This window comes from Acartia tonsa, chromosome 2 (assembly GCF_053477335.1).
Source record: "Acartia tonsa isolate MP-2025a chromosome 2, ASM5347733v1, whole genome shotgun sequence".
Classification (NCBI taxonomy): domain Eukaryota; kingdom Metazoa; phylum Arthropoda; class Copepoda; order Calanoida; family Acartiidae; genus Acartia; species Acartia tonsa.
This window is the reverse complement of record NC_137261.1, coordinates 19,999,634-20,022,706: the sequence shown is the minus strand read 5'-3', so window position 1 is coordinate 20,022,706 and position 23,073 is coordinate 19,999,634. Positions and strand designations below refer to the sequence as shown.

Sequence of the window (23,073 nt, the reverse complement as noted above, 5' to 3'; positions counted from 1 at the left end):
CCATGATCCAGCAGATCAAATATATAAGCAGACCAACATGTTTCAATATTAGAAAAGCTGTTACAATATTTGATCAACAATTTAACTATTAAACAACTCATTTGCTTTTCATAATTTAGAGATGTGCAATTTAATCCCCACTCTTACTGGCAGCTAGCCGCCGTGTCAGAAAACGGCCACGTGCAGCTATGGGACATCCGGCGGACAGATCGGGCAGAGCACACGTGGTCAGCACACAGCAGTCCGGTTTTCACCTGTGACTGGCATCCGGAAACCAAAAGCTGTCTGGCAACTGGTGGAAGGTAATAGTTATTTCTCGCATCGTATTATAAACATCTTTCCGCGGATATAAAAATGTACAATTTTAAGATTAAAACTAGTTTGTTAACTTCGAGATTCTAAAGGGGATAACATAATATCATACAATTTTGAGTTTGTTTAAGAGAGGTATATATGGTCTAAGGGAGAAAGAGAAACGAATTATGATTATGATAAATTGATGCTTATTATAGGTTAGCTTTTGTTAAGTAAGGGTTATATGAAGATTATGACCGTAGTGATAATTGGGGCCCTGTTGGGTTTTAGCTCCCCAGAGTCTAAAAACTGATAAAAATATAAGAGGGGTGAGTGTTCGATCCTTAGTATGATAAGAACCATAGGTATTCTTTTTAGAGATAAAACTATAAAAGTATGGGATACTTCCAAAGGTGGAACTCGGCATGAAGCGGAGCATACTATTCAAACTATGGGTGAGTTTTTCATTACCGTCTATTTTTTTTATTTGAGTAGTTTTTAAAAAGATTTCTATGTTATAAAAGTAACAGGTTCTGTGTGAGTCTCACTAACCGCTGAACTGAAATGATTCTCCTTTACAATGTACCTTCTCATGTGTCCTGGGAAGGTTAATAACTGTTTTGAGGGAGGTTTCCACCTCCCTTCCAAGAGAAATTCGCCAATAGAAAAATTACACAAAAAAATACTTTTAAGGGCCGATAGAGACCGTCACTAGCGCAGAAAATATTTAAGTGCTGCCAGAGGCCTTTACTGGCATAATATACATTTTAAGTGCTGCTTGAGGCCTCGAGGAGCGATTTGTGTCCCTCAATCAATGCATGCTATTGTTATAGGAACTGTCAGACGAGTGAAATGGCGGCCTCAGAGAAAGGACTATTTGGCTCACTCTGCCCTGGCAGATTCATCTATAAATGTGTGGGACGTCAAGAGACCTTATGTCCCATTTGCACTCTTTGAACATAAGGTAGGTTAGAAATCATGAATTGCTAGAATGGGGTAGTAGGATGAATGTTTTTCTGTCAGCTAAGATCTTGGACGGATATCTCCACAATTTTGAAGGAGACATGGTCCTCAAAATTCACCCCCCCCCCCAAAAAAAAAAAAAATAAGTAGCAAAGCAACTGGTTTAATTAAATTGATGCTAAACTAGTCTAGGTAATAAAGCCTAGATACAATTCTTGATACATAAAAGTCCTAGCTTTGTTAAAAAAACTTCTTTTAAGGGGTTTAGATGTAAAAAAGTAAATGAAATCTTCTCTGGATATCATAAGACATAATATTGATACTTAGGTATTTTTAGGCCCAAAATATATTTCTTACTACAAATGTTTGTGTCCCTCAGTTAGGCTTTAGTTCTAGAATCCGTTCTAATGCAAGTAAGCTATTAATAATCAGGATGTGGCAACTGATATTGCTTGGTTGGGTGATCCCCATAGGATGATTGCAACCAGCAAGGACTCTACATTGATGCACCATGTCTTTGATGATGCAGTGAGACCAGGTAGTTGGGTTCATACAGATAATTAAGATAGTTTAATTATAATATTTAAACGACATTTAAATATATAGGCGAAGTCTAACCTAGGATGCTTTATGATATATAAATAAGATAGGAATCTCGTTAAGAATGCGTATTGCGTACCTGTTTACTTTGTAACTATAGGGTAATTTCGTGTCTCAGTCTGTTATTTTGCTTCTACTTGATAATAGTTATCCTATGAAATTTCTCGTGTTGTTTATCCTGGTCAATAAGATTATTCTCTTCAAATCTGTTATTAAGTCTGGCTTGTTTAAAGTAAAAAATAGTTTCAGTAATAAATTATCACCATGAAATATTGGTAACATTGTTTAAATTATTAGGCGATCGAGCTAACCCAGTTGGACTTGGATTCAGTGGAAGAGGAGAAGTTGTCCATGCCTCTAGACAATTTCCTAAGCTTCCAAAACCTCTGGCCTTTCCAGGTGGCCTTCCTGGAAGTAAGGTATGTCTTTGCATTGTTCATATGTGCTTTTGGGGAATTATGATTTTTTTGGATGTTCTGTCAGATAGAAAGCTTAATTTTTTGATGAAGATTCACTGCATCAATGGGCATCCAGTATGATTTACTTAGTTCAGCAGTCTGTAGGTCATACTTAGAGGGCCAAAAAAATTTGTTTCTGTTTAATGATATTTTTTCTATGATTTATCTTATACTATCTCTCTTTTATGACAACTGAATATCTGCTTGAATATATGTTTCTTCATCTAAAATTTCTTGTATATTTTTTAGTATCGTAAACCCTTGGGTATGTCAGAATTATTCCGCATGTGTAAGAGCAAATTAGCCATACATGCAATTCAACAACAAGATAATTCAACAACCACTCAAAATGGTTCAATGACAACAACAACATCACCATATGATTCTGGGCCCCAGATGTCAGATGAGGATTTAGTGCGCGGAATTGCGCGCGAGTATAAGCTGGGAGATGCCAGCTTTGCTGAGCTTTGTGATAATAATTGCTATGTTGCCAAAAAGATGAATAAAGAACATGTGGCTCTTACTTGGGTAGGCTTTTTTTTAAAGTTTCAGTAGGAAAGTTCCTCAATACCCAATCCATTGCAACAAAAAGAATAATTAGATTGGCTTAATTTTCTATTGATGAGATTAAAACCCTTCTTGGTCTAAAATATAAAATATAAATTAAGTAAGTGGCCAACCATTATCAAAAAAAAAATCAAAAACTGTAGGTATTAGAAGCAATGTTTCTGTTGTAAAAAAATTTAGAGATTATTAATTTATCTTAATTGTTCTTCAAATTGTTATTTATTTCTATGCAGACAATATTGAAAACGCTGAACGCATGTAGTACAAGATCTGAGGTGAGACCTTTGTCTGGAGAAGTTGTTACTGGCACAGAGGAATGGAAGGATGACAAAAGATTAAGGTAAGATTTAAGAAGTAGGGGGAATAACTAGCTTAGGTATAATGTTTTGTTTTCTAAAATACAAATTCATTGAATTATACTTTGATGTTAAAAAGCGGATAAGACACTTTATGTACCAAACCTAAAACACAAAGAAACTCGGCAATAAAAAAGGGATAAACCACTAAAATTTACCTAGCATACTTTTTAATTAAAAATTCCCCTATTTTTTCATTTTTCAGTCAGTAACAAAAAAATCAAAGTGTCATGTGATAATACAAGAGATTTTTTGGTTACAAAAAACTAGTTTGTCTCAGGATTGAAAATCGTCTAATTTGGTGAGAGAAAAAAAATGAACAGCAGTGTCGGTTCCGTCGCCTTTTCTTTACAGTTTCACATTGTACCTAATAGAAGTAACAACGTTTCATATTTTAGTCCTGTAACACTTTTTTTGGTTGAGTTCCTTTGTGTTTTAGGTGTTGTTACAAGAATCGTCTCATCAGCAACCCCCTACCCCTTTTCATTGTGTTGATTCAAAAAACTGTAAAATAATTTGTTGATTTTCAGGAGCTTTTCTGGAAAACACAATAGATCAAAACAGCCTTCAAGAAATGTTTCAGGTTTATACTTTTTTCATATGTTTGTTTTTCATTTTTATTATATTTTTTCTTAATATCTACTGATGTTTTATCCGGCGTACTGTGACATTAATATTATTTATAAAAGTATGAAAAAATCACTAATCCATGAAAAGATGCAATTCAATGTAAAAATCAGGACCTCGATACAAGGTCATACAATCAAAAGGTTGTTTTTCATGGTGTGAAAAGATGACTGAACTTCTATTAAGAAATAATTGGTTTTCTCGTATTCATTCGAATCCGGTGGATAGGAACCGGTTCTAATCCATACGAAAAAAACTATGTCTAGCATCGTATTATATCCAGCTTTCTACGAATATAAAAATGTACAATCATAAGATTAAAACTAGCTTTTTTTAGCCCCGAGGTGCCGTTTATAATACGATGCGAGAAATAGCCATGAAAGCATAAAATATTTTTTTTTATATAAAACTCCCCACGTCAATGAAGAAAATAAGACATTGATTATTTCAACTTCTGTCAATTCTAAGTGGGTTAAATAAACAACACGTTTTTCCTTAAATAAAAACACACTGTGTTTTGTTTAGGAAACTCTTCATCAAGTGAAAGTTCAACATCTGAGGATGAGATAGACAATTGTCAGGCGCTGACCGACATTGCCAGGGGTTGTACTGCATCTGCTATTGCTGGTGACTTCTTTGGAGATGGCGAACTCTCAGGTACCAGAATTGGATCTTTGTGCTTAATTGGAAATAAGTGCCTGGCTTTTCATAAATTTTATGAATACTACTTTGGAATATTTTTGAAGTAAATGAAAAAAAATCGAATAACTTTATTGGTTCTTCTTATCAAAGTGCCTGTAGAGTGTAACCTCCCCCCTTCCTTAAACTTGAAATAAATTTTAAAATAGAGACCCTATCGTGTACTGGAAATGACCTAACATATCAAACGAAAAGTACCTCCCACCTCACATAGAAACCGCCACGTTTCTGATGCATAACACTTATGCAACAGAACATACAATTTATGATAGAACTCATTAAAAGTTTTGACCCTTCTTAATGCAGGCCTTGGGATGGAGCATCTCATCAGTCTGGAGGGTGGTGGGGTTGGTGGAGGTTGCATTGAAGATGCTCATAACTCATCACAAGACTTTGCTATCCCTATTGAAGCCTTTGAACAAAGACAGGTAGTTTCAATATTTTTTCCAATATAGTTATTAACATCCGGAGGATTAGAACCGTAACTGAAAAATCATGTAGAGCATCGTATTACATACAATTTTCCACGAATACTAAAATAAAAATCATAAACTTAAAACTAGTTTTGTTAGCCTAGGCCTTTGACCCCGCGAGGCTAACAAAACTCTCCGTAATACGATGCGCTAATAAAATAACTAATTTGTACCTAGATATTTGAGCTGTTCATATGAAAAGCAAACTGTATAACTTTTTATCTCAATCTGAAATAATACATCAATGTCATTATTTTCTTATGTTGATCTAAAATTCTTGAAAGGTGATCATGTTGAAACAGTATTTAATGAAATAGATTGCTAAACTTCGAATTCCACACATCTGACCTTATCAATCCAGTAATTATGTTTCTTGGTCTCCCTTTAAGTGATAAAATTGCCCATGTTCAGGAGATATCCGAAGCAGGAAAGAATGAGGAACTGGTGGTTGATGGGGAAGACTCTGTTCATACTGTCACCGTCGAGGCACACAATAAAGAATAAAATCCAGATTTTCTTGCTATTATTTAGTAGATTTAAGTTTTTTAAGTCCGTTTTTATCAAAAATTGAACTTTTAAAACATCGAAAGTCAAAATAGACTTGGCAAAAAATTAGTTGATTTCTTAATTTTATGTTGGAGCCGGAGCCGTTATTTTCAGAGGCAGCTCCGAGGAGCTGCACCAAAAGTCAAACAGCTCCGCATCCCTGGCGAGAATTGCTTTAATTTTAACTTTTATTTTTTATTGTGTGTATGAAGGATAAAACCAGCTCAGTTGTTGTCTGGGGAACACATGCAGCTCTCAACACCAGGCAAATATGGGATCAGGGTCCTTTTGTTACAGGTTGATATTTCTAACTTAAAATTAAAAATCTATGAAGAATGCAATTTTTGAAACTTAGTATGCAATAGGCTATAATATGCACTGAAATTATATTTCTAACCTTTTTTCTTAAATTTTTTTTATAGGTATTATTCTTGCTACTAAGGGTAATTTCCCAATACCTATGTACAAATATTTTGTAAGAAAGTAAAGTAGTTTTTGTTATCTCAGCAGTAGCAGATTAAATAAACAGAACAATAATATTATATTGAAAGTAAAATAATCTGTTCTGTATCTAAAAACAAAGAATTATTTATTTTCCATATACGTATCCATGAACTTATGCATTTGAGAGATTGATATTGATGATATTGTTATGTTTAGAAACTTTGCATTGGTATGCCGAGAATGGAGATATACAATCAGCTGTCAGTATGTACATTGTCCTTGCGGGTAAGAGTTTTCTTTAATACCGGAGTTACTCTCTAAAATGAGATGTCTTGCCCTTCAGCCAAAAAAAGAAGGTATGTGTTTGTGTCATAATGCAATTTTCCATTTCAGGGCCATTTATATAATTTTAACATTTTAATGAAGATATAACCATTATTGAAACCAACCCATCCATATACATAACATACTGTTACTTTATTATGTGGATAATTATAGACTAGATAATAATTAAACTTCATATTAAAATTCTCCATTTATTAGTTGGAAGAAATGGAGAGATGAATAGCAAGATGAAAGGCTTAGTTGAAGAATCTGTGCTTGAACATTGGTTCTTATCATATGTGGACCTTCTACAGAGACTTCAGATGTTCACCAGTGCAAATGAGGTTAGTTATGTTCTTATTGCTTAGTAATCCTAAATAAGTTTAAGCAACCTTATTGATCTTTTTTGAATACACATACTGTGAAAAATTATTTATAATTATAATTAACATAGCTCAACAGAATATAAATATGGTTTTTCATCATTTAATTTAAGCATCTTGATTGGATTAATAACAAATGGACGAAAACCTTATTTAAAAAATTTTATTGATTAAATGGCACTAAATGTATAAACAGTAGGTAACGAAATATTATTTGGTTAACATAATTTCACTACAGTTATGGTAACAATGGATATATAATACGTGGATATTATGACAGGGGAAACTAGGTCTTCACATTAGGTTGCTAACATTATATTCTGTTTATTTATTGGTAAGTAGGTTTCTTCAATAGAAGGGGAGGGAATGGATGTTGGTATCATTATATTAGTCCTTTTGAAGTTCAATTTATGAGAGTAGATAAAAATTTGGTGCAATATCCAAGTAATTATATATCGATTATGGTAACTATCAGCTAAATATGTAGGTACATTGCTAGTACTTTATCACCAGGTTTTACAATTAATTGAGATTCTATCAATACTAAGATTGAGATTCAAGACTTTAACACTACTTCGAATGATTAAGTTTAAGTTTAGCGTCAAGACATTCCAAATTAATCTTAAATACAATTTTATTAAAACTAGGCTAATAACACTTACTGTTTGTTTTTTTCAATTGTGTTTACGTTATTATCGTAAAGTATGATGCCTTACCTATTATTTTATAGAAGTAAAATAAAAGGTTAAAATGTAAATTTTGACTCTAAACAAAATTACTGTAGATGGGTGTATGTAGAGGTAAATGCAGTAAGGGAAACCCGAGGCTTCTAACCAAAGGTTGGACTACATAGGGAAGTTGATGTACACCTTGCTGTACTTTGTACTGGGCTGGTTCATACTTAATACTGGGCTTAGCTTTTCTGTTGAGCAAAGTATTTTCTACTATGACAAATTCATCTTGTCCTGATGAACTTTCAGCTTCTCCTAAAATTCAATAAGAAATAAATTAATGATCTGTAATTGGATTTTAAATCTTATTAGGTCCAGGGAAGGAAGGGACATAGGGCTGTAAACTACACTAGTCTCCTAAGTTTTTCAAAAAGTTTTCGATAGCTTAACAACTTTTATTGATTTGTTGTGTGTCCAAACGTTTTAACCACTACTTGTAATCTATAGAATGGGTAATTTTGTCTTTGTGTACCATTATTATGAATGTACATCAATATATCGTCTATTGTCTTATCCCTTTAGATCCCTGAATTAGATAACCTCCAAGATAGCCAACTTGTCTGAAATATATTTAATAAGAAAACTTCCAGCCTGCCTACAACATTGTTTTCTCTTATGATTGCATAATTGTTTAGTGGTTAAATTTATATTACTCACTACCCTCCAGAATAATAAAGTCACCTGTGCATTCACATCCGTCAGGGCATTGTTCTTCATGTGGATATCTCAAACATTTTTTGCTGCACTCAAAATCTGTCAAACCAGAGCCGGTCTTCGCGCTAAATATAATAGAACTTTAAGTTAGACAATAAAAAAGAATAAAGTAAAAGCTCCTTCATAAGAAGGATGATAACATCCAAAGTAGGAACGCAGTTTGAAATTATATCAGCCAAATATATGATCAAACAATGAAAAAGAAAACAAAGTTAAAAATATTCTGAAACATAAAAATGTGCTGCATTATTTACAATGATACTTTTACAGTTTTAACATTTTCTTCTCTTAAAGAAATTTTTAAAATTGCTTGGAAGTCAACGTTAAAAAGAAAAACTAGCAACTTCTTAACATTCCAGAAATAACAGAGACAAATATTTAAAGAGTAGATTCACTGAACATATACCTGCATGAGTCTAGACAGGTACAAATAGATTCTGGACAATTCTGGGGGTAGGCCAAGCAGTTCTGCTGACACCAATCAGACATTCTAATAATTCAAAGTTATTGGTCAAATGTTAAGTAATCAAGGATGACAACATCCATAAAAACGAAGCTCTAAAATGGTAGAACAAAAGATCACTTACAATTGAAGAGAGTCAGAACTGAACAAGCATAATAGAAATGTATAGTCTAAACTAAATTGTAAGTAAATGTGTTGCAAAACTGCCCACATACAGGATACTGAGTATGGAATTCTTACATATGTAGGTCTTGACTAAGATTATACTTTGATGTAATAGGAATTAGTTTTCATAAAAATCACATGAATAGGATAATTGGTAACACAAAAAAATAAAGCCAAACCTGTGGTAGTTTCTATAAGCAGGTGTTGCAACACATACTTGACTTCTGATCACTAGAGGAACATAGTTCCTTCCTGTTTTGTCCAGAATATAGATTGCCCTACACAAAAATTAATATAAAAATTTTTGATTGAAGAAAAAAGCTGTAGTAACAGGCACCCTAGAAATATATAACTAATCTATAAAATGGTAGGTAAAGAGAAGGATTTAAATTGACATAAAATTTGTTTAAAAAATTATAAGTGTCATTTTTTTTCATATTAATAGATGGATACAAACAAAGTGCCTGATATTTATTCTTATTGAGCTATTTGAACTATTAGCTTTACAGAACTGAGTTTTATGGAATTGGTTAGTTAATTTCTTACCTTGGATTATCTGTTCTAGGAAGTAAGTTGCTAGATGCCACAATCTTAATATCAGCACAATTCCTAAATGTTTCCTGAGGTCCACAGCCTAGGCCTAAACGAAAAAGTAGTAAATTTTTAAGAAATTTAGATATCTCAATTTTACATACTCATCCCATTTCCTATTTTATACCTGCTGTTCCATTTCTGCAATTTCCCCATGAGTTGGCACTTCTCCATGTCCATTGTAAAATGCACCTAAATAATATAAAATGTGTAAACTAATGAATGAACTTTTAGTTTGGCTATATATGTATGCTACTCTATATGTCCGTCTGTTTGTATAGATGTAATGTGATTTTCTCAGCTCCTATTCAAGTTAGAAAGTTTTCGTGATTTTCTCGACTCCTGATGAAGTTAAATGGGCGAAAATGATTAAGTTTACATTCTTCATGTTCCCATCTAGTTTCATTGAGATTTGCCTATCGGTTGGAGTTCAAGATCGTTTCCTAGATTGTTACGTTTTTAAAAAGTTTTTTAAAGGTTTCGTGATTCTTCTATCAAGTTTAACGTTTATTTTTTATGCTTCACCTGTGGCATGTTAGTCCATCAGGAAGTTTTCCAGTTACCCTGACAGTGGTTTTCATTTTCTTGGTGTCAATTGGAAAATCATCAGCTCCATCTGGTGCTCTTATTATGTTGTTGTCAAAACAGCTCTAAGCAGATAGATAAATTCAAAATATATTGACTTTGCTTTGAAAATTTTTGTATTTATCTAATCTAGATTCATATTTATTCTCTATTTAAGACATAACATTAATTTGCACTTGCAGTTATATTGTCATTTAGGTGGGAGTTAAAATTTGTTTCCAATTAGGCTTCATTGTAAAGGAGACCCAAATGTATCCAGTGTGGTTGGCGAGATCTTAAGCTGCAAACACACAAACAAACATTCTTTACTTAGTTCTTTATTGTTAAGAATTTTAAAGTTTAAATTGTGACCTGTGATGCTTCTTCGTAAGATCTGATGTTCTGCATAGGACAAAGTTTAAATTGGAAATGTCCTTGGTGGTTAGCTGTTAGCTCCACCTCGAGGTCAATATAGCTGCCTACAATATAGTTGTTTATTGCATTTGTTTATATCTATTAAAAATGAAGTAAAGTAAGGGGGAGGAAGGTTGTGCTAAAATTCCGTAAGGGTGTGAATTTTAAGGCTTAAAAACAGTAGTAGAAAGATAGTTATCACGAAATATGTGTATTCCTTATTGAAAAGAACTATACACAAAAATATTAGTGATTTCCTATTATCATTCTACTACTTTTTTTAAGCCTTAAAACTCACACTTTTAAGAAATTTTAACACAACCTACCTTCCCATTCGTAAATTTATCTTTAAAAAAACCTTATCAATGAATCTGAATTATCTCATTTAAAAAATTAAGTTCTTATATACCTTTAACATAAGTTTTTGAGATAATTTTATTTCCAAAGTATCCTCCAGTCTCATGTGGTTGGGGGTGTGGCTCCTCCCAGGAGTCTCCACACACTCCACATTTACCTCCATTATCCTAGATTATTAAATAGGTAATTTTTATATATTGACTGTTGGAATTGGATCAACTTAATCTTAATAGGAAAACAAACAAAAAATCTCTGATATTTAGAAAATATGTGTAAATATAATGATTTAGAAACGTGTCATTTCTAATTTATTAAATTTGGGGGAAGGTCATTTTTTCTAGAGGCGATTTCACTTGGGAGGGAGATGGTACCCTTTCCTAAAATAGTTAAAAACCATCCCAGGACCTGTGAGAAGCTATAATGTAAGGGAGAACCATATCGGTTCAATGGTTTGCCAGATCCTTCGTTACAAATACACACATATACACAGACAGAGATCCTAACACTTTATTATAAGGATTTAAAATATTAGCTTGTTATTTTTGTAATGGAAACTTTTTTCTTGTTTTTTCTTTTCCCAAAAAGTTTATTGTTTATGCGTATTGCAAAAAGCATTTGTCTGCAATCAAATCAAATTGAAGTAAAGATGTAAACATCACATAACATCATCGATTCATCATACCAAGCTAATTAACATTCACAGCACACACAAGACGAATGTGAAATTTTCGTCTGAGATTTGAGATTACATCCATCAAGCACCAGCATACAGCTGTATACATCTGATATAATTTGCATAAAGTATAGCACATTCAATTGGCACTGCCAAATTGTTTGGCCTCGTTTCTCTGCAAAAAGAGTTTCAATTTTATTGTTAATAAACTTTTTAGCCACCTTTATAACCAATGATAAGGGTATTGCGAATTTACAAGGCAAAATTAAAGAGATTTTTAAAGGCGATCTTTGATTAGCTTGGTGCAATCAGGACCATGACAAAGCTTTCCTGTATAGCAGATTATGATATTTCTATGCCAATCAAGCCTATATTTTATTACAATTAACTCTATATTTTGGTGGCCGGAAAGAATATTAACCGACCCAAAAATTTGTTATTATCGTGGCTGTTAAGTTTCTCTTTGATCCGATTGATAATAAATTAAATATTTAGTGATCATATGTGAACATTACTAATCTTAAAATGAACCAAATGAATAGAATAAGATTTTTTAGAATTATGGCAAGTTTTGAAGTCTTAAAAAGTTATTTATTTTCTAAGGTACAGCTTAAGTGTGTATAGGCGGAATTGTAATAGTGTGTAGTTTGTAGGAATAATACATTTTAATTTAGTTTCTTGAAGAACAAATTATTTCTTTTTATTACTTTTAATTTTGCTAAATAGGAATAAGCATGAACAACAGCAATATGATCTGAGAATCTTAAGCATTTATGTCAAGCATTTTATTGTGAATGTGTTTAAGATTATTTTTACCTCAAATTGTTTGCTGACTCCCCCGCAGAAGATTTCGTTGTCATTATAGTTGATCGGGTTCAAGAATCCAAATCTCCACATACAGTTTCTAGAAAAGGATATTTTTAAAAGCGAATCTTTATAGCTGGTCATAGTCTCTGTTAATAATATTTTATTCTATTTGTGAATAGTGTTAAACGGGGGAATAAACACAGGAAAATAAAAAAAAATGAGAACAGGGGTAAAAAGCAGTTATGGTTTTGTCAGACAGTTGTCCTTTTGTTCAGTTAATTAAGGACATCCACACAAAAAAATAAAGATTGCTATTATTTATGCAGACTGAGAATTAGAGAAAATTATCAAACGGTTAAAAAGCGAATCGGGGCGGTCTTATTATGTTGAAATATTGGCCATATATCACAGGGAAAAATCCTATTTCTAGTAAGTGTAAAGATCAAATTTGTAAATTAAGAAAAAAACATCATACTATCTGTACAAATCTAGATAAAGATTTTAAACGACCATCTTGAATGAAGACCATATTTCTTTATATGTAAGAACTTAATTCATTATTATAATTCCAAGTTGAAAGGCTAGGATGATAAATGTAAAAGTGTGATCATCACACAAAAGCTTTACTGTAATAATTTTGTAATGTAGAGGTATATGAGACACTTAAAACAGAAGGGAACTCGTCCAAAAGAAGATTTACACTTGTGAAAATGTTCTAGTGTAATTAAAGAGGTTATTTTGAGAAAAAGTAAAATGAACGAGGGCAAACGGCGGTTGGCGACATGAGTGGTGGTTCCAGTACCGTTTCTTCACAGTTCCACAAGGTTAATTAAAGCAATTGTCATGCCAAATTTCAGTTCTGTAAACATTTTTTGGTTGATTTTTATGTGTTTTAGGTGCGCCTCATCCGCTTACCCCATTTTAAAGCCCTTGATTATTAGTCGCTTGAAGACATACCACAATATCTGAATGAATATTATAAATCAAAATAGTTGAATATCAAAGAAGTTCATCTGTATATTTATTAATTGGGTACATATTAGTCAAATATCTTGATAGTCACTAAGATTATTATAGCTCTACCTTGCAGGGGGCTCCATTAATCTTCCATGTCCCGAAGTTTCAGGAAAAAACATAACACCCAATATTAGCAAGTATCGTCCCATCATCTTCCCTGCTTTTAATCTGAAATAATAATTTATTACCTACACTGTTTTTTATATTTTTGTGACTTGTAATTAAAGAGGTTTTATATCTGGTGATTGTTTTCATTAAATTTGTAAGAAAAGAAAAAAATAACTGGCTCTGACTTTAAAAAAATTGATAATTATTTAATTTCATAAACTGATAGCATGTTGTAATTGTTTTCAAATAAGAAAAAGGAGAACCGTGAGTTGTAAGTTAAATAGTTTTCACGGCAGCTGATATATCCTTCAGTTTTGAAATGAAAAAAAAATTTTGAAGAGAAACTTTTAAAACGTATATATAGTGCATAGGTCTTTTGTAAATTACAATTGCATTCGTTTTAAATTGTGTAGATAATACTAATTGAATTTAGGCTGGTCTAGAAAATTATAAAATACAATTGTCAGTTTTTGACAGGATTTGAATGTATTAAATGTTTTCGACTGGATTGGTAAATAGGCTTAAATAACCTGGCATTTTAAGGATAGGAGAAATATAAAATCTCTAAAAAATGCAAAGCAATTTCTTAATCTTTAATTTTGATAAAAAAAGAACAAGTACGATGATGGAACTTTTATAAGGCAGTTATTCCAGGTATAAGGTATAACCAACAAGTGAAATAAATCTAAAATAATATTTTGGGGGCATACGGAGAGGTCGTCAATTTTACGATGTGTTGCCCCCCAACGACAGTTGAAAACCACGTATAGGTTTCGTAATTTTTTTCGAATTAATTTCGCTATTGGTTTAAGCTGCAGTTATACATATGATTATATCTAATTTAGCTGTATTTCAAATGTCATTTAAAAAAAAGATATTAATTTTAGATTAAATTTTTAACTACCCTATTATAAAATTTGTTTTAATATTATGTAAACGGCATTCAATTTAGTTTTTTAAGTTTAAATATTCATAAAAATGAAGGTATTTGATTTTTAAATATTAACCACCATTGTTAGAAGAATCTATTAATCTTTTTCTCGCTCATAGTTTGATGCTTTGACATGGGTGTAATTTTGGGAAAATTAAAAGAGAAAATGATGTATGATTTGCCTCGGGTTAATTTGGTTCTGTGTTTTGTTTATCCTGCTTCATTGTTAAGTAGTTGAGGATTTGTTTTCTCTAAATCATTTTTGACTATTTATACATTTTAGTAAATATTGAAACAACTAAAAATCTTCCAAAGCTATAAATAAAGTGTATAAGACGCGTAGCAATACCAATTAAACAAGAAAATTAAGCGTAAACTATTAAACAGAAAGAGTATGGTCGATAAAACATAGTAATTTCTTTGAATAAAGTGTTTGCAAAAATCCATCCCTTTTTAAAACAAGAATAATGCTGCTTGTGGTAATAGTAGAAAAACAATATGCATATAGTCATTAGAACATAAGAAGAGCCTGAAAATGCAAATGATAAGGAAATCTTAAATCAATGATACTGATGAATTGAATTTTTTTCGTTGAATAAAAGGTTATAATACTCACTTTTATACAAAATCCGCGCTAAAATGTCTCCCTTAATGTTTTTTTTTATATACTAAAGGTTTCTTCTAAACTTTTATAAATGATGTCATCCTTGTAAACAAAAAGTAAACTTTCTTTTTATGATAGATTTGGAAAGGGCAATTTCCTATATTCTAATTGATTATATCCTAAAATATTTACAGGAGAAGTAAAAGTAGGCCAGCATTAAAATATTTGTACTTTACAGAACAAGTCATCAACCAAATTATGATTATTACAAGGATGATTAAGTAAAATGTAATACAGCAATTTTTTCCTTGATATTTTTTGGCATAAAATAGTTTAATAATTAAGATATCTATCAAAGTATGTTAATTATATTTTTTAAGTTATTCTCCATTTACTATTTATTAAGAATTAAGAAACCTTATTGAGAAACTATTTATTATTTACTATTTATTAAAAAATAAGAAAACTTTATTGAAAAGCTCATAGAAGATACAAATTAAGATCAGTAATCATTACTATAAAATGGTACCTTTTCATGAGATTAAGTTCTGTTTTTATAAAAATAAAGAATGTGTTCGCTAATTTAGAATATTTTAACTCAAATTGTTTTGTTATAATTTTGACCGAAACCTAAGATAAAAAATGTATACTTTTAAAGAAGAGCTTTAACATGGAAAAATACGTTAAGAATGCTGTTTTTATCGTATAACTAATTAAGATAATAACCTAAATGTCAGTCAAACTAAGGCCAGAATATTTAACAAATGAGTGCATATCTAGGTTTTTAATGGTTTTCTAGAGCCAAGTTTTAAGACTGCAAAGATTGTTTTACCATTATTTTATTTACAAGGATAAAAAGAAAGTTAATAAAAATTTTCATTAACTAGTAACTTGCAATGCATCAATATTTCCATTTTGATAGTAAAATAGATTTATACTAACTCAAAGACCCACAACCATACAATTGGCCTATATAAGATAGATTAATCTTTATAGAAGATAATAATTTAGTTTTGGGTAGCTTATCATTATTTTCTGGGAAATTAATGATTTATTTTCAATTTACCTATCCCTTCATCTCAAAGATTATCTGACAGATATTGGGTCACAAAAGAGAAGACTTTAACTCATTCGAGGATAAACTGATAAGAATTTGGGAAAAGAAGCATTAAGACGATGGTTATAGAATTTTAGAGTTTAACATCTTTTTGTAGCATAGCTACTCTATAAATGACAAAAATGATTTGGCTGCTCTTAAGGGATAGGACATAGGACAATGAATAGACGTCTGCTGCCTCCAAATTATGATGTTTATTATGTAAAAAAATATTGGTTGACAAGTTTATACACTGATGAACGCACAACCTATTCTAGATTTAAGCCAACGAATACAAGAATGAAACTGTGAGCTCAATTGACAGACCCATTACCCTTTTCTCCTAGGCTAAACAGTAGTAGAAAAGCATCTGTATTTCGTATTTGTCCTTTAGTCTGTGTCTCTCTTTCTCGTTCTTTCCGTTTACTTTTTAAGGATTAATTCTATTTGACTTGAAATCTGACTAAAAGTTTTCCAATATTTTCAAAATAAATGCGTCTGAGTCGAGTGTTATTTCCAGGGATCTAAAGGGATTAGACAATGGCCGATAAATTGACGCACCTCCCCAATGAAGAAAAACAAAATTACCTCTTCTGTACATTTGTTGAAACGTTTGGATATGTAACTTAATGATTCAACCAATTAAAGTTTAATAAAAGTCCCTAAAGTTGTTAAGCCAACGAATAAGATAACGTTAATACAAAACTTTTGGGAATAGGGTGATAAACAGCCCATTGTTCCCTCCCTCCCTGGTTATTTCAAGGAAAATTGTAACCAAAAAAGGTATTTCCTTTTCATAGACTTAAGTATATTACTTTGTTATTTTGACGCGAGTGAATGAATGAATGAACTTATTTCATTCATAGATTTTGGCAATATTGTGTTGAAGAAAGAGATATGACACTAGAAAAGAAACATATTATTTCCTTTAAAAAGTGTTTTATACTCAAAAATGTTATTGGGTCTGTTTACTTTTAAATTTAGGTAGTTTTTTATTAAATCTTAATTGGATGGTAAACATACACTAGCAGTTACTCAAGGTTTCTATCCTTAAATTTAATTTTCATAATTGGTGTTTTATATCATTTTATCGCTTATTTTCTTCTTTTTTTTATTTTTTTTATCTCTAGTTGCGCCATTTTAAGGATTAAATACTGGAGAACAAGTCTTTCTTCAAATGTCCTATTTAACCTTGCCTTTGAAATCTACCTATTAATTTTTTGCTGGACTGACAGACCTATATACTTTATTTATAAAATAGCAGCTCTTTGTCATAAATAACAACACTACCAAGATCTAAGTTAAATATAAAAAAATGTCTGTTTTATTTCAAAACAAACAAGGATGGCATCGTCCATAAAAGCAAAGCACTAAAATCTAACGGTAGAACAAACTAATATAAACCTCTCTAGAGTTTCAAAATTGTATATGAACTGGAGCAAAATTGTGTTAAGCAGGATTCTGTTTAATGATTATATAGATGTTGTAACTTGTTGTTCAAGGAATCGTTTTGTTACAGCAATAATCACTTATTGCAAAATTGGAAAATATTAGGATTTTTATAGCATGCCTAAATTATTGAAAAGAGATAACTGGGATGGATGGACGTACAGACCTAAATTAAGCTTCGATTTTACAAATACATTTATTGTAATATTCATTTTTTGGTAAATTTTATCACTCTAATAAAATCCTCCAAGCAAATTAATATTTTAAATACTTTTTTATTTTGCGTCTTAAAAAAAGCTTTAACTTAAATATTTTCTGAAGTAACTAACGGGTTCTCTGTAAACTGACTGAACTATTTTTTCTGGGTTGAACGGAGATTTGAACGAGAGAAAGCGGATGTTAAGAAATTTACTTTTCAATCCTCGTACCACTTCCCTTCCCCTTTTTCATTATAATTGCTATGTTCAATATGCCTAGATGAATTTTCTCCCCCCCCCCCCCATTCCCCTCGAGTTTCACTGGTAAGATGTTCTTTATCGAACGGACAAATTTGGCTTACAGAGATAGGAAAATGGATGTTTAAAAGTTTTACCAATACACAATGATACACTCAAACATTGTATTTTTAAAATCGGGCTAGATTTGTGTGCTTTATAGATTCATGTATGTTGCTTTCAAATATATACATTTTGATATACCAAAGTTAAAGAGCATTCAAATTAAATTTCTGGATTCTTATTCGGTATCTTTGTGGTTCAGAGGATTTTAAAGAATTTAACGCTGGATTTTCTATTTATGATGTGTCGGTCCGTCAGACCTTTGTACGAATAAATTTAAATCTTATAATGTGCGCTAATTATGTAAGTTTTATAATTACAAAACTCATAATGCCCTTGATGAATGTTTAAAACAAGGATGTCAGTGTCGTCTCAAGATAACTAAACTACGAAATTGTCTATGTATCCTATAATAGAAAGTAGTAAGTTTTTTTTTCTCAAGCGGAAGATCTAAGAAATTGTTGGCCCGAATTGGTAGTATTTTTAAGATAAGCTTTATAAATATGGGGAGGTTTTAAGCTATTTTCCTGCCCTCCCCCCCCTTTCTTTCCTAGAAGCTAGAGGCGAAGAAATTATCGTTTAATAAAGTATTGACAGTCAATGATGTGAAACTTCTGGGTATTTTCTAATTTTATTTTAATGATAAATTGAAAAGACTTCCGTAACATACAATCATCAAGCTAATCTGTATATTTAAGGGGGGGGGTTTTTAATGCAACCATCTCGTAATCAATGTATAAATGGCACTTAGAATTCGAATTTCGACCTCAAATTTTGCATGAGTAATCCTTGGTAGGTCTATTTTCCCTAAATCGAACAAAAAGTTGGAAAAGTAACGGCTGGCAGCTGGCGGCTCAGCCGTTTAGCCGTTTTTTGCCTAATTTCAGGGCAAATTCATCATTAATTACGTAGGAATCAACTTTTTAAAACATAGTTTTGGTTTAATTCATGTTAAATGATAGCAATAACCATTTTTAAAATTTCTTGTACCAGCTGCTAAACGGCTAGAACCGGCTGAAAACGGCTGGGAGCTGCCAAGAGTATGAAGAGTTGATAGGGCATGTGACATGTCTAGGGCTAGGTTTTTATGGTTGCTGAGCTCAAAAATACTACCAAAAATAGTGGCAGCTCAATCATATGGCAGCTGGGTAACAGCTGCAGCTCAGCTGGTAGCGGCCAAGAGTAGAATGGGTAGATAGGGCTTGTGACATGTCTAGGGGTAGGTTTTTATGGGTGCTGAGCTCAAAAATGCTACCAAAAATAGTGGCAGCCCATCAATATGGCAGCTGGGTAACAGCTGCAGCTCAGCTGGTAGCGGCCAAGAGTAGAATGTGTAGATAGGGCTTGTGACATGTCTAGGGGTAGGTTTTTATGGGTGCTGAGCTCAAAAATGCTATCAAATATAGTGGCAGCTCATCAATATGGCAGCTGGGTAACGGCCGCTGCTCAGCTGGGAGCAGCCAAGAGTAGAATGAGTAGATAGGGCTTTTGACGTGTCTAGGGGTAGGTTTTTATGGGTGCTGAGCGCAAAAATGCTATCAAAAATAGTGGCAGCTCATCCATATGGCAGCTGGGTAACGGCCGCTGCTCAGCTGGGAGCAGCCAAGAGTAGAATGAGTAGATAGGGCTTTTGACGTGTCTAGGGGTAGGTTTTTAGGGGTGCTGAGCTCATAAATACTACTAAAAATAGTGGCGGCCCATCCACATGGCAGCTGGGTAAAAGCTACAGCTCAGCTGGGAGCGGCCAAGAGTAGAATGAGTACATAGCACCTGTGAGGTGTCTAGGGATAGGTTTTATTGGGTGCTGAGCTCAAAAATACTACCAAAAATAGTGGCCGCCTATCAATATGGCAGCTGGGTAACAGCTGCAGCTCAGCTGGTAGCGGCCAAGAGTAGAATGGGTAGATAGGGCTTGTGACATGTCTAGGGGTAGGTTTTTTATGGGTGCTGAGCTCAAAAATGCTATCAAAAATAGTGGCGGCCCATTCCTATGGCAGCTGGGTAAAAGCAACAGCTCAGCTGGGAGCGGCCAAGAGTAGAATGAGTTCATAGGGCTTGTGACGTGTTTAGGGGTAGGTTTTCATGGGTGCTGAGCTCAAAAATACTACTAAAAAAAGTGGCCGCACATCCATATTGCAGCTGGGTAACAGCTAAGCTTAGCAGTAAGCCGTTATTTAAGACTCATTGACTATTGGGACTATTGAAGGATAACCAAATATTGAATATTTCAGTATAAATACACTATTGTCATTTTATATTATTAATAACAACACCTTATCAATGTATTGATTTAGTTGTAAAACGGCTGAAATTGGCTGAGAACAGTTACCAACAGATAAAAGTCAACAAGTAAAGACATAGCTTGTGATGTGTCAAAGAGGTGTAAGTTTTTATAGGTGCCTAGCTCATTAATACTCCCAAAAATAGAAAAGCCCATCCAAATGGCAGCATGGTAAGGGCTGCTGCTCAGCTGTAGCTGTTACCCAGCTGCCATATAGACAGGCCCGAACTTTTATTGGTAGTATTTTAGAGCTCAACACCCATAAAAACCTAGCCCTAGACACGTCACATGCTATGTACTTTTGGCTATTGTTAGCTTTTCTCAGCCGTTTTTTTGGTAGTTTTCAGCTCTTGAAACAGTGAAATCTAGTAATTAAAAAGAGTTATTAGTAATATATCCATGAAAAAAAGGTAAAATGTTAATAGGAAGAAGTTTAATTCCACTGAAATAATCAAGGGGGGGGGGGAAAGTGACACTTTTTGAAACCAAAACTAAGAGTCAACAAAGGAACTCAACTAAAAAAAGGGTTACAGGTCTGAGATTTTGCATGGCAGTTGCTTTATAGGGGTACAATATGGAACTGTGAAGAAACGGCGGCGCAACCGCCAAAAACCGCCGTTTCCCGCCGTAATTTTTGTTGCCTTTTCTCGGCGGTTGCGCCGCCGTTTCTTCACATTTCCATATTGTACCCCTATAAAGCAACTGCCATGCAAAATGTCAGACCTGTAACTCTTTTTTTAGTTGAGTTCCTTTGACTTTTAGTTTTGGTTTCAAAAAGTGTCACTTTCGCCCCCCCCCCTTTTTTAAGCCTCAAAAAACAGCTGAGCTGTGGCCATTACCCAGCTGCCATATAGAAGGGACGGCACTAATTTTTGTGCTCAGCGTCCATTAAAACCTACCCCTAGACACATCAGAAGCCCTATCTACTCATCTACTTTTGGCTGCTCCCAGCTGAGCTGCAGCTGTTACCCAGCTGCCATATGGATGGGCGGCCACTATTTTTGGTAGTATTTTTGAGCTAAGCAACCATAAAAGCCCACCCCTAGACACGTCACAAGCCCCATCTACTCATTCTACTATTGGCCCCTCCTAGCTGAGCTGTAGCTGTTACCCAGCTGCCATGTGGATGGGCCGCCACTATTTTTGGTAGTATTTTTGAGCTCAGCACTCCAAAAACCTACCACTTGACACGTCACAAGTCCTATCTACTTATTCTACTCTTGGCCGCTCCAAGGTGAGCTGCAGCCGTTACCCAGCTGCCATATGGATGGGCGGCCACTATTTTTTGTAGTAGTATTGAGCTCAGCACCCATAAAAACCTACCCCTTGACACGTCACAAGCCCTATCTACTCATTCTAATCTTGTCCGCTCCCAGCTGAGCTGCAGTTGTTACCCAGCTGCCATATGGATGGGCTGCCACTACTTTTGGTAGCATTTTTGAGTTTAGCACCCCTAAAAACCTACCACTTGACACGTCACAAGTCCTATCTACTTATTCTACTCTTGGCCGCTCCAAGGTGAGCTGCAGCCGTTACCCAGCTGCCATATGGATGGGCGGCCACTATTTTTGGTAGTAGTATTGAGCTCAGCACCCATAAAAACCTACCCCTTGACACGTCACAAGCCCTATGTACTCATTCTACTCTTGGCCGCTCCAAGGTGAGCTGCAGCTGTTACCCAGCTGCCATATGGATGGGCGGCCACTATTTTTGGTAGTATTTTTGAGCTTAGCACCCCTAAAAACCTACCCCTAGACACGCCACAAGCCCTATCTACACATTCAACTCTTGGCAGCTCCCAGCTCAGCAGCGGCCGTTACCCAGCTGCCATATGATTGAGCTGCCACCATTTTTGGTAGTATTTTTGAGCTTAGCACTCATAAAAACCTACCATTAGACACGTTACAAGCCCTATCTACTCATTCTACTCTTGGCCGCTACCAGCTGAGCTGCAGCTGTTACCCAGCTGCCATATGGATGGGCTGCCACTATTTTTGGTAGCATTTTTGAGCTCAGCAACCATAAAAACCTACCCCTAGACATGTCACATGCCCTATCAACTCTTCATACTCTTGGCAGCTCCCAGCCGTTTTCAGCCGGTTCTAGCCGTTTAGCAGCTGGTACTAGAAATTAAAAAAATAGTTATTGCTATCATTTAACATGAATTAAACCAAAAATCTGTTTTTAAAAGTTGATTCCTACGTAATTAATGATGAATTTGCCCTGAAAATAGGCAAAAAACGGCTAAACGGCTGAGCCGCCAGCTGCCAGCCGTTACTTTTCCAACTTTTTGTTCGATTTAGGGAAAATAGACCTACCAAGGATTACTCATGCAAAATTTGAGATCGAAATTCGAATTCTAAGTGCCATTTATACATTGATTACGAGATGGTTGCATTAAAAACCCCCCCCTTTGTTCATCCAACCAAACAGATTTTAAAGAATTGTTTTTGATTAAATGCAGCTTTTCATTTTAAACATAGTTAAGTTTTTTGTATTCTATGTTTTAAATGTTTTTCCGCATCTAGGGAATAGACTAGTACCATCCTGGAACCCACAAATCTAGAATACCCCAACATTTTATATTATAGGATTGGTTATCTAATAATTTTCTTTGTCTCATAGCTTTCGAGGAGGTAGGAACATTAGGCTGATTATTACTCAAGTCTTCAAAGTTTTATTATAACGTTTCTTATTCGTTGGCTTAACAACTTTGGGAACTTTTATTGATATTTTATTGGTTGGTTTATTAAGTAGAGTGTCCAAACGTTTAATCACTATTTGTAATTTTGTTTATCATGATTGGAGTTGTACATC

The 23,073-nt window shown here is 33.7% G+C and overlaps 2 protein-coding genes across 6 annotated transcripts in view; one reads left to right on the top strand and one right to left on the bottom strand.

The window, feature by feature from the left end:
- The window catches only part of Wdr24 (WD repeat domain 24), a 41,928-nt gene that overhangs the window by 4,202 nt on the left and 14,653 nt on the right, over nt 1-23,073 (top strand). For all 5 annotated transcript variants that reach the window (XM_080148510.1, XM_080148498.1, XM_080148504.1 and 2 more), the window contains 14 exons: nt 120-302; nt 673-749; nt 1,128-1,258; nt 1,690-1,795; nt 2,155-2,276; nt 2,565-2,843; nt 3,116-3,222; nt 3,769-3,821; nt 4,391-4,522; nt 4,871-4,992; nt 5,449-5,523; nt 5,796-5,880; nt 6,244-6,312; nt 6,571-6,695. In XM_080148510.1, the coding sequence (XP_080004636.1) occupies nt 120-302; nt 673-749; nt 1,128-1,258; nt 1,690-1,795; nt 2,155-2,276; nt 2,565-2,843; nt 3,116-3,222; nt 3,769-3,821; nt 4,391-4,522; nt 4,871-4,992; nt 5,449-5,523; nt 5,796-5,880; nt 6,244-6,312; nt 6,571-6,695 (1,666 nt within the window). The remainder of the gene's footprint in view (nt 1-119; nt 303-672; nt 750-1,127; nt 1,259-1,689; nt 1,796-2,154; nt 2,277-2,564; nt 2,844-3,115; nt 3,223-3,768; nt 3,822-4,390; nt 4,523-4,870; nt 4,993-5,448; nt 5,524-5,795; nt 5,881-6,243; nt 6,313-6,570; nt 6,696-23,073) is intronic.
- Nucleotides 6,887-13,404, bottom strand: LOC145306482 (uncharacterized). Its single transcript, XM_080148613.1, has 11 exons — nt 13,297-13,404; nt 12,223-12,310; nt 10,786-10,900; nt 10,335-10,441; nt 9,924-10,048; nt 9,526-9,590; nt 9,354-9,447; nt 8,987-9,085; nt 8,586-8,669; nt 8,147-8,244; nt 6,887-7,720 (listed from the first exon to the last, which is right to left on the bottom strand). Exons 1-11 carry the CDS (start codon nt 13,380-13,382, stop codon nt 7,500-7,502), a joined length of 1,182 nt encoding a protein of 393 aa, XP_080004739.1. The 5' UTR covers nt 13,383-13,404; the 3' UTR covers nt 6,887-7,499.

Bases quoted from the DNA above. Each gene is read 5' to 3' on its own strand.
- LOC145306482 (XM_080148613.1), bottom strand. From the start codon at position 13,382: ATGATGGGACGATACTTGCTAATATTGGGTGTTATGTTTTTTCCTGAA. The intron at 10,442-10,785 runs GTATATAAGAAC...ACTATATTGTAG, and splicing joins CTCAAAAACTTATGTTAAAG to GCAGCTATATTGACCTCGAG. The intron at 9,448-9,525 runs GTATAAAATAGG...TTTTTCGTTTAG, and splicing joins TTGCAGAAATGGAACAGCAG to GCCTAGGCTGTGGACCTCAG.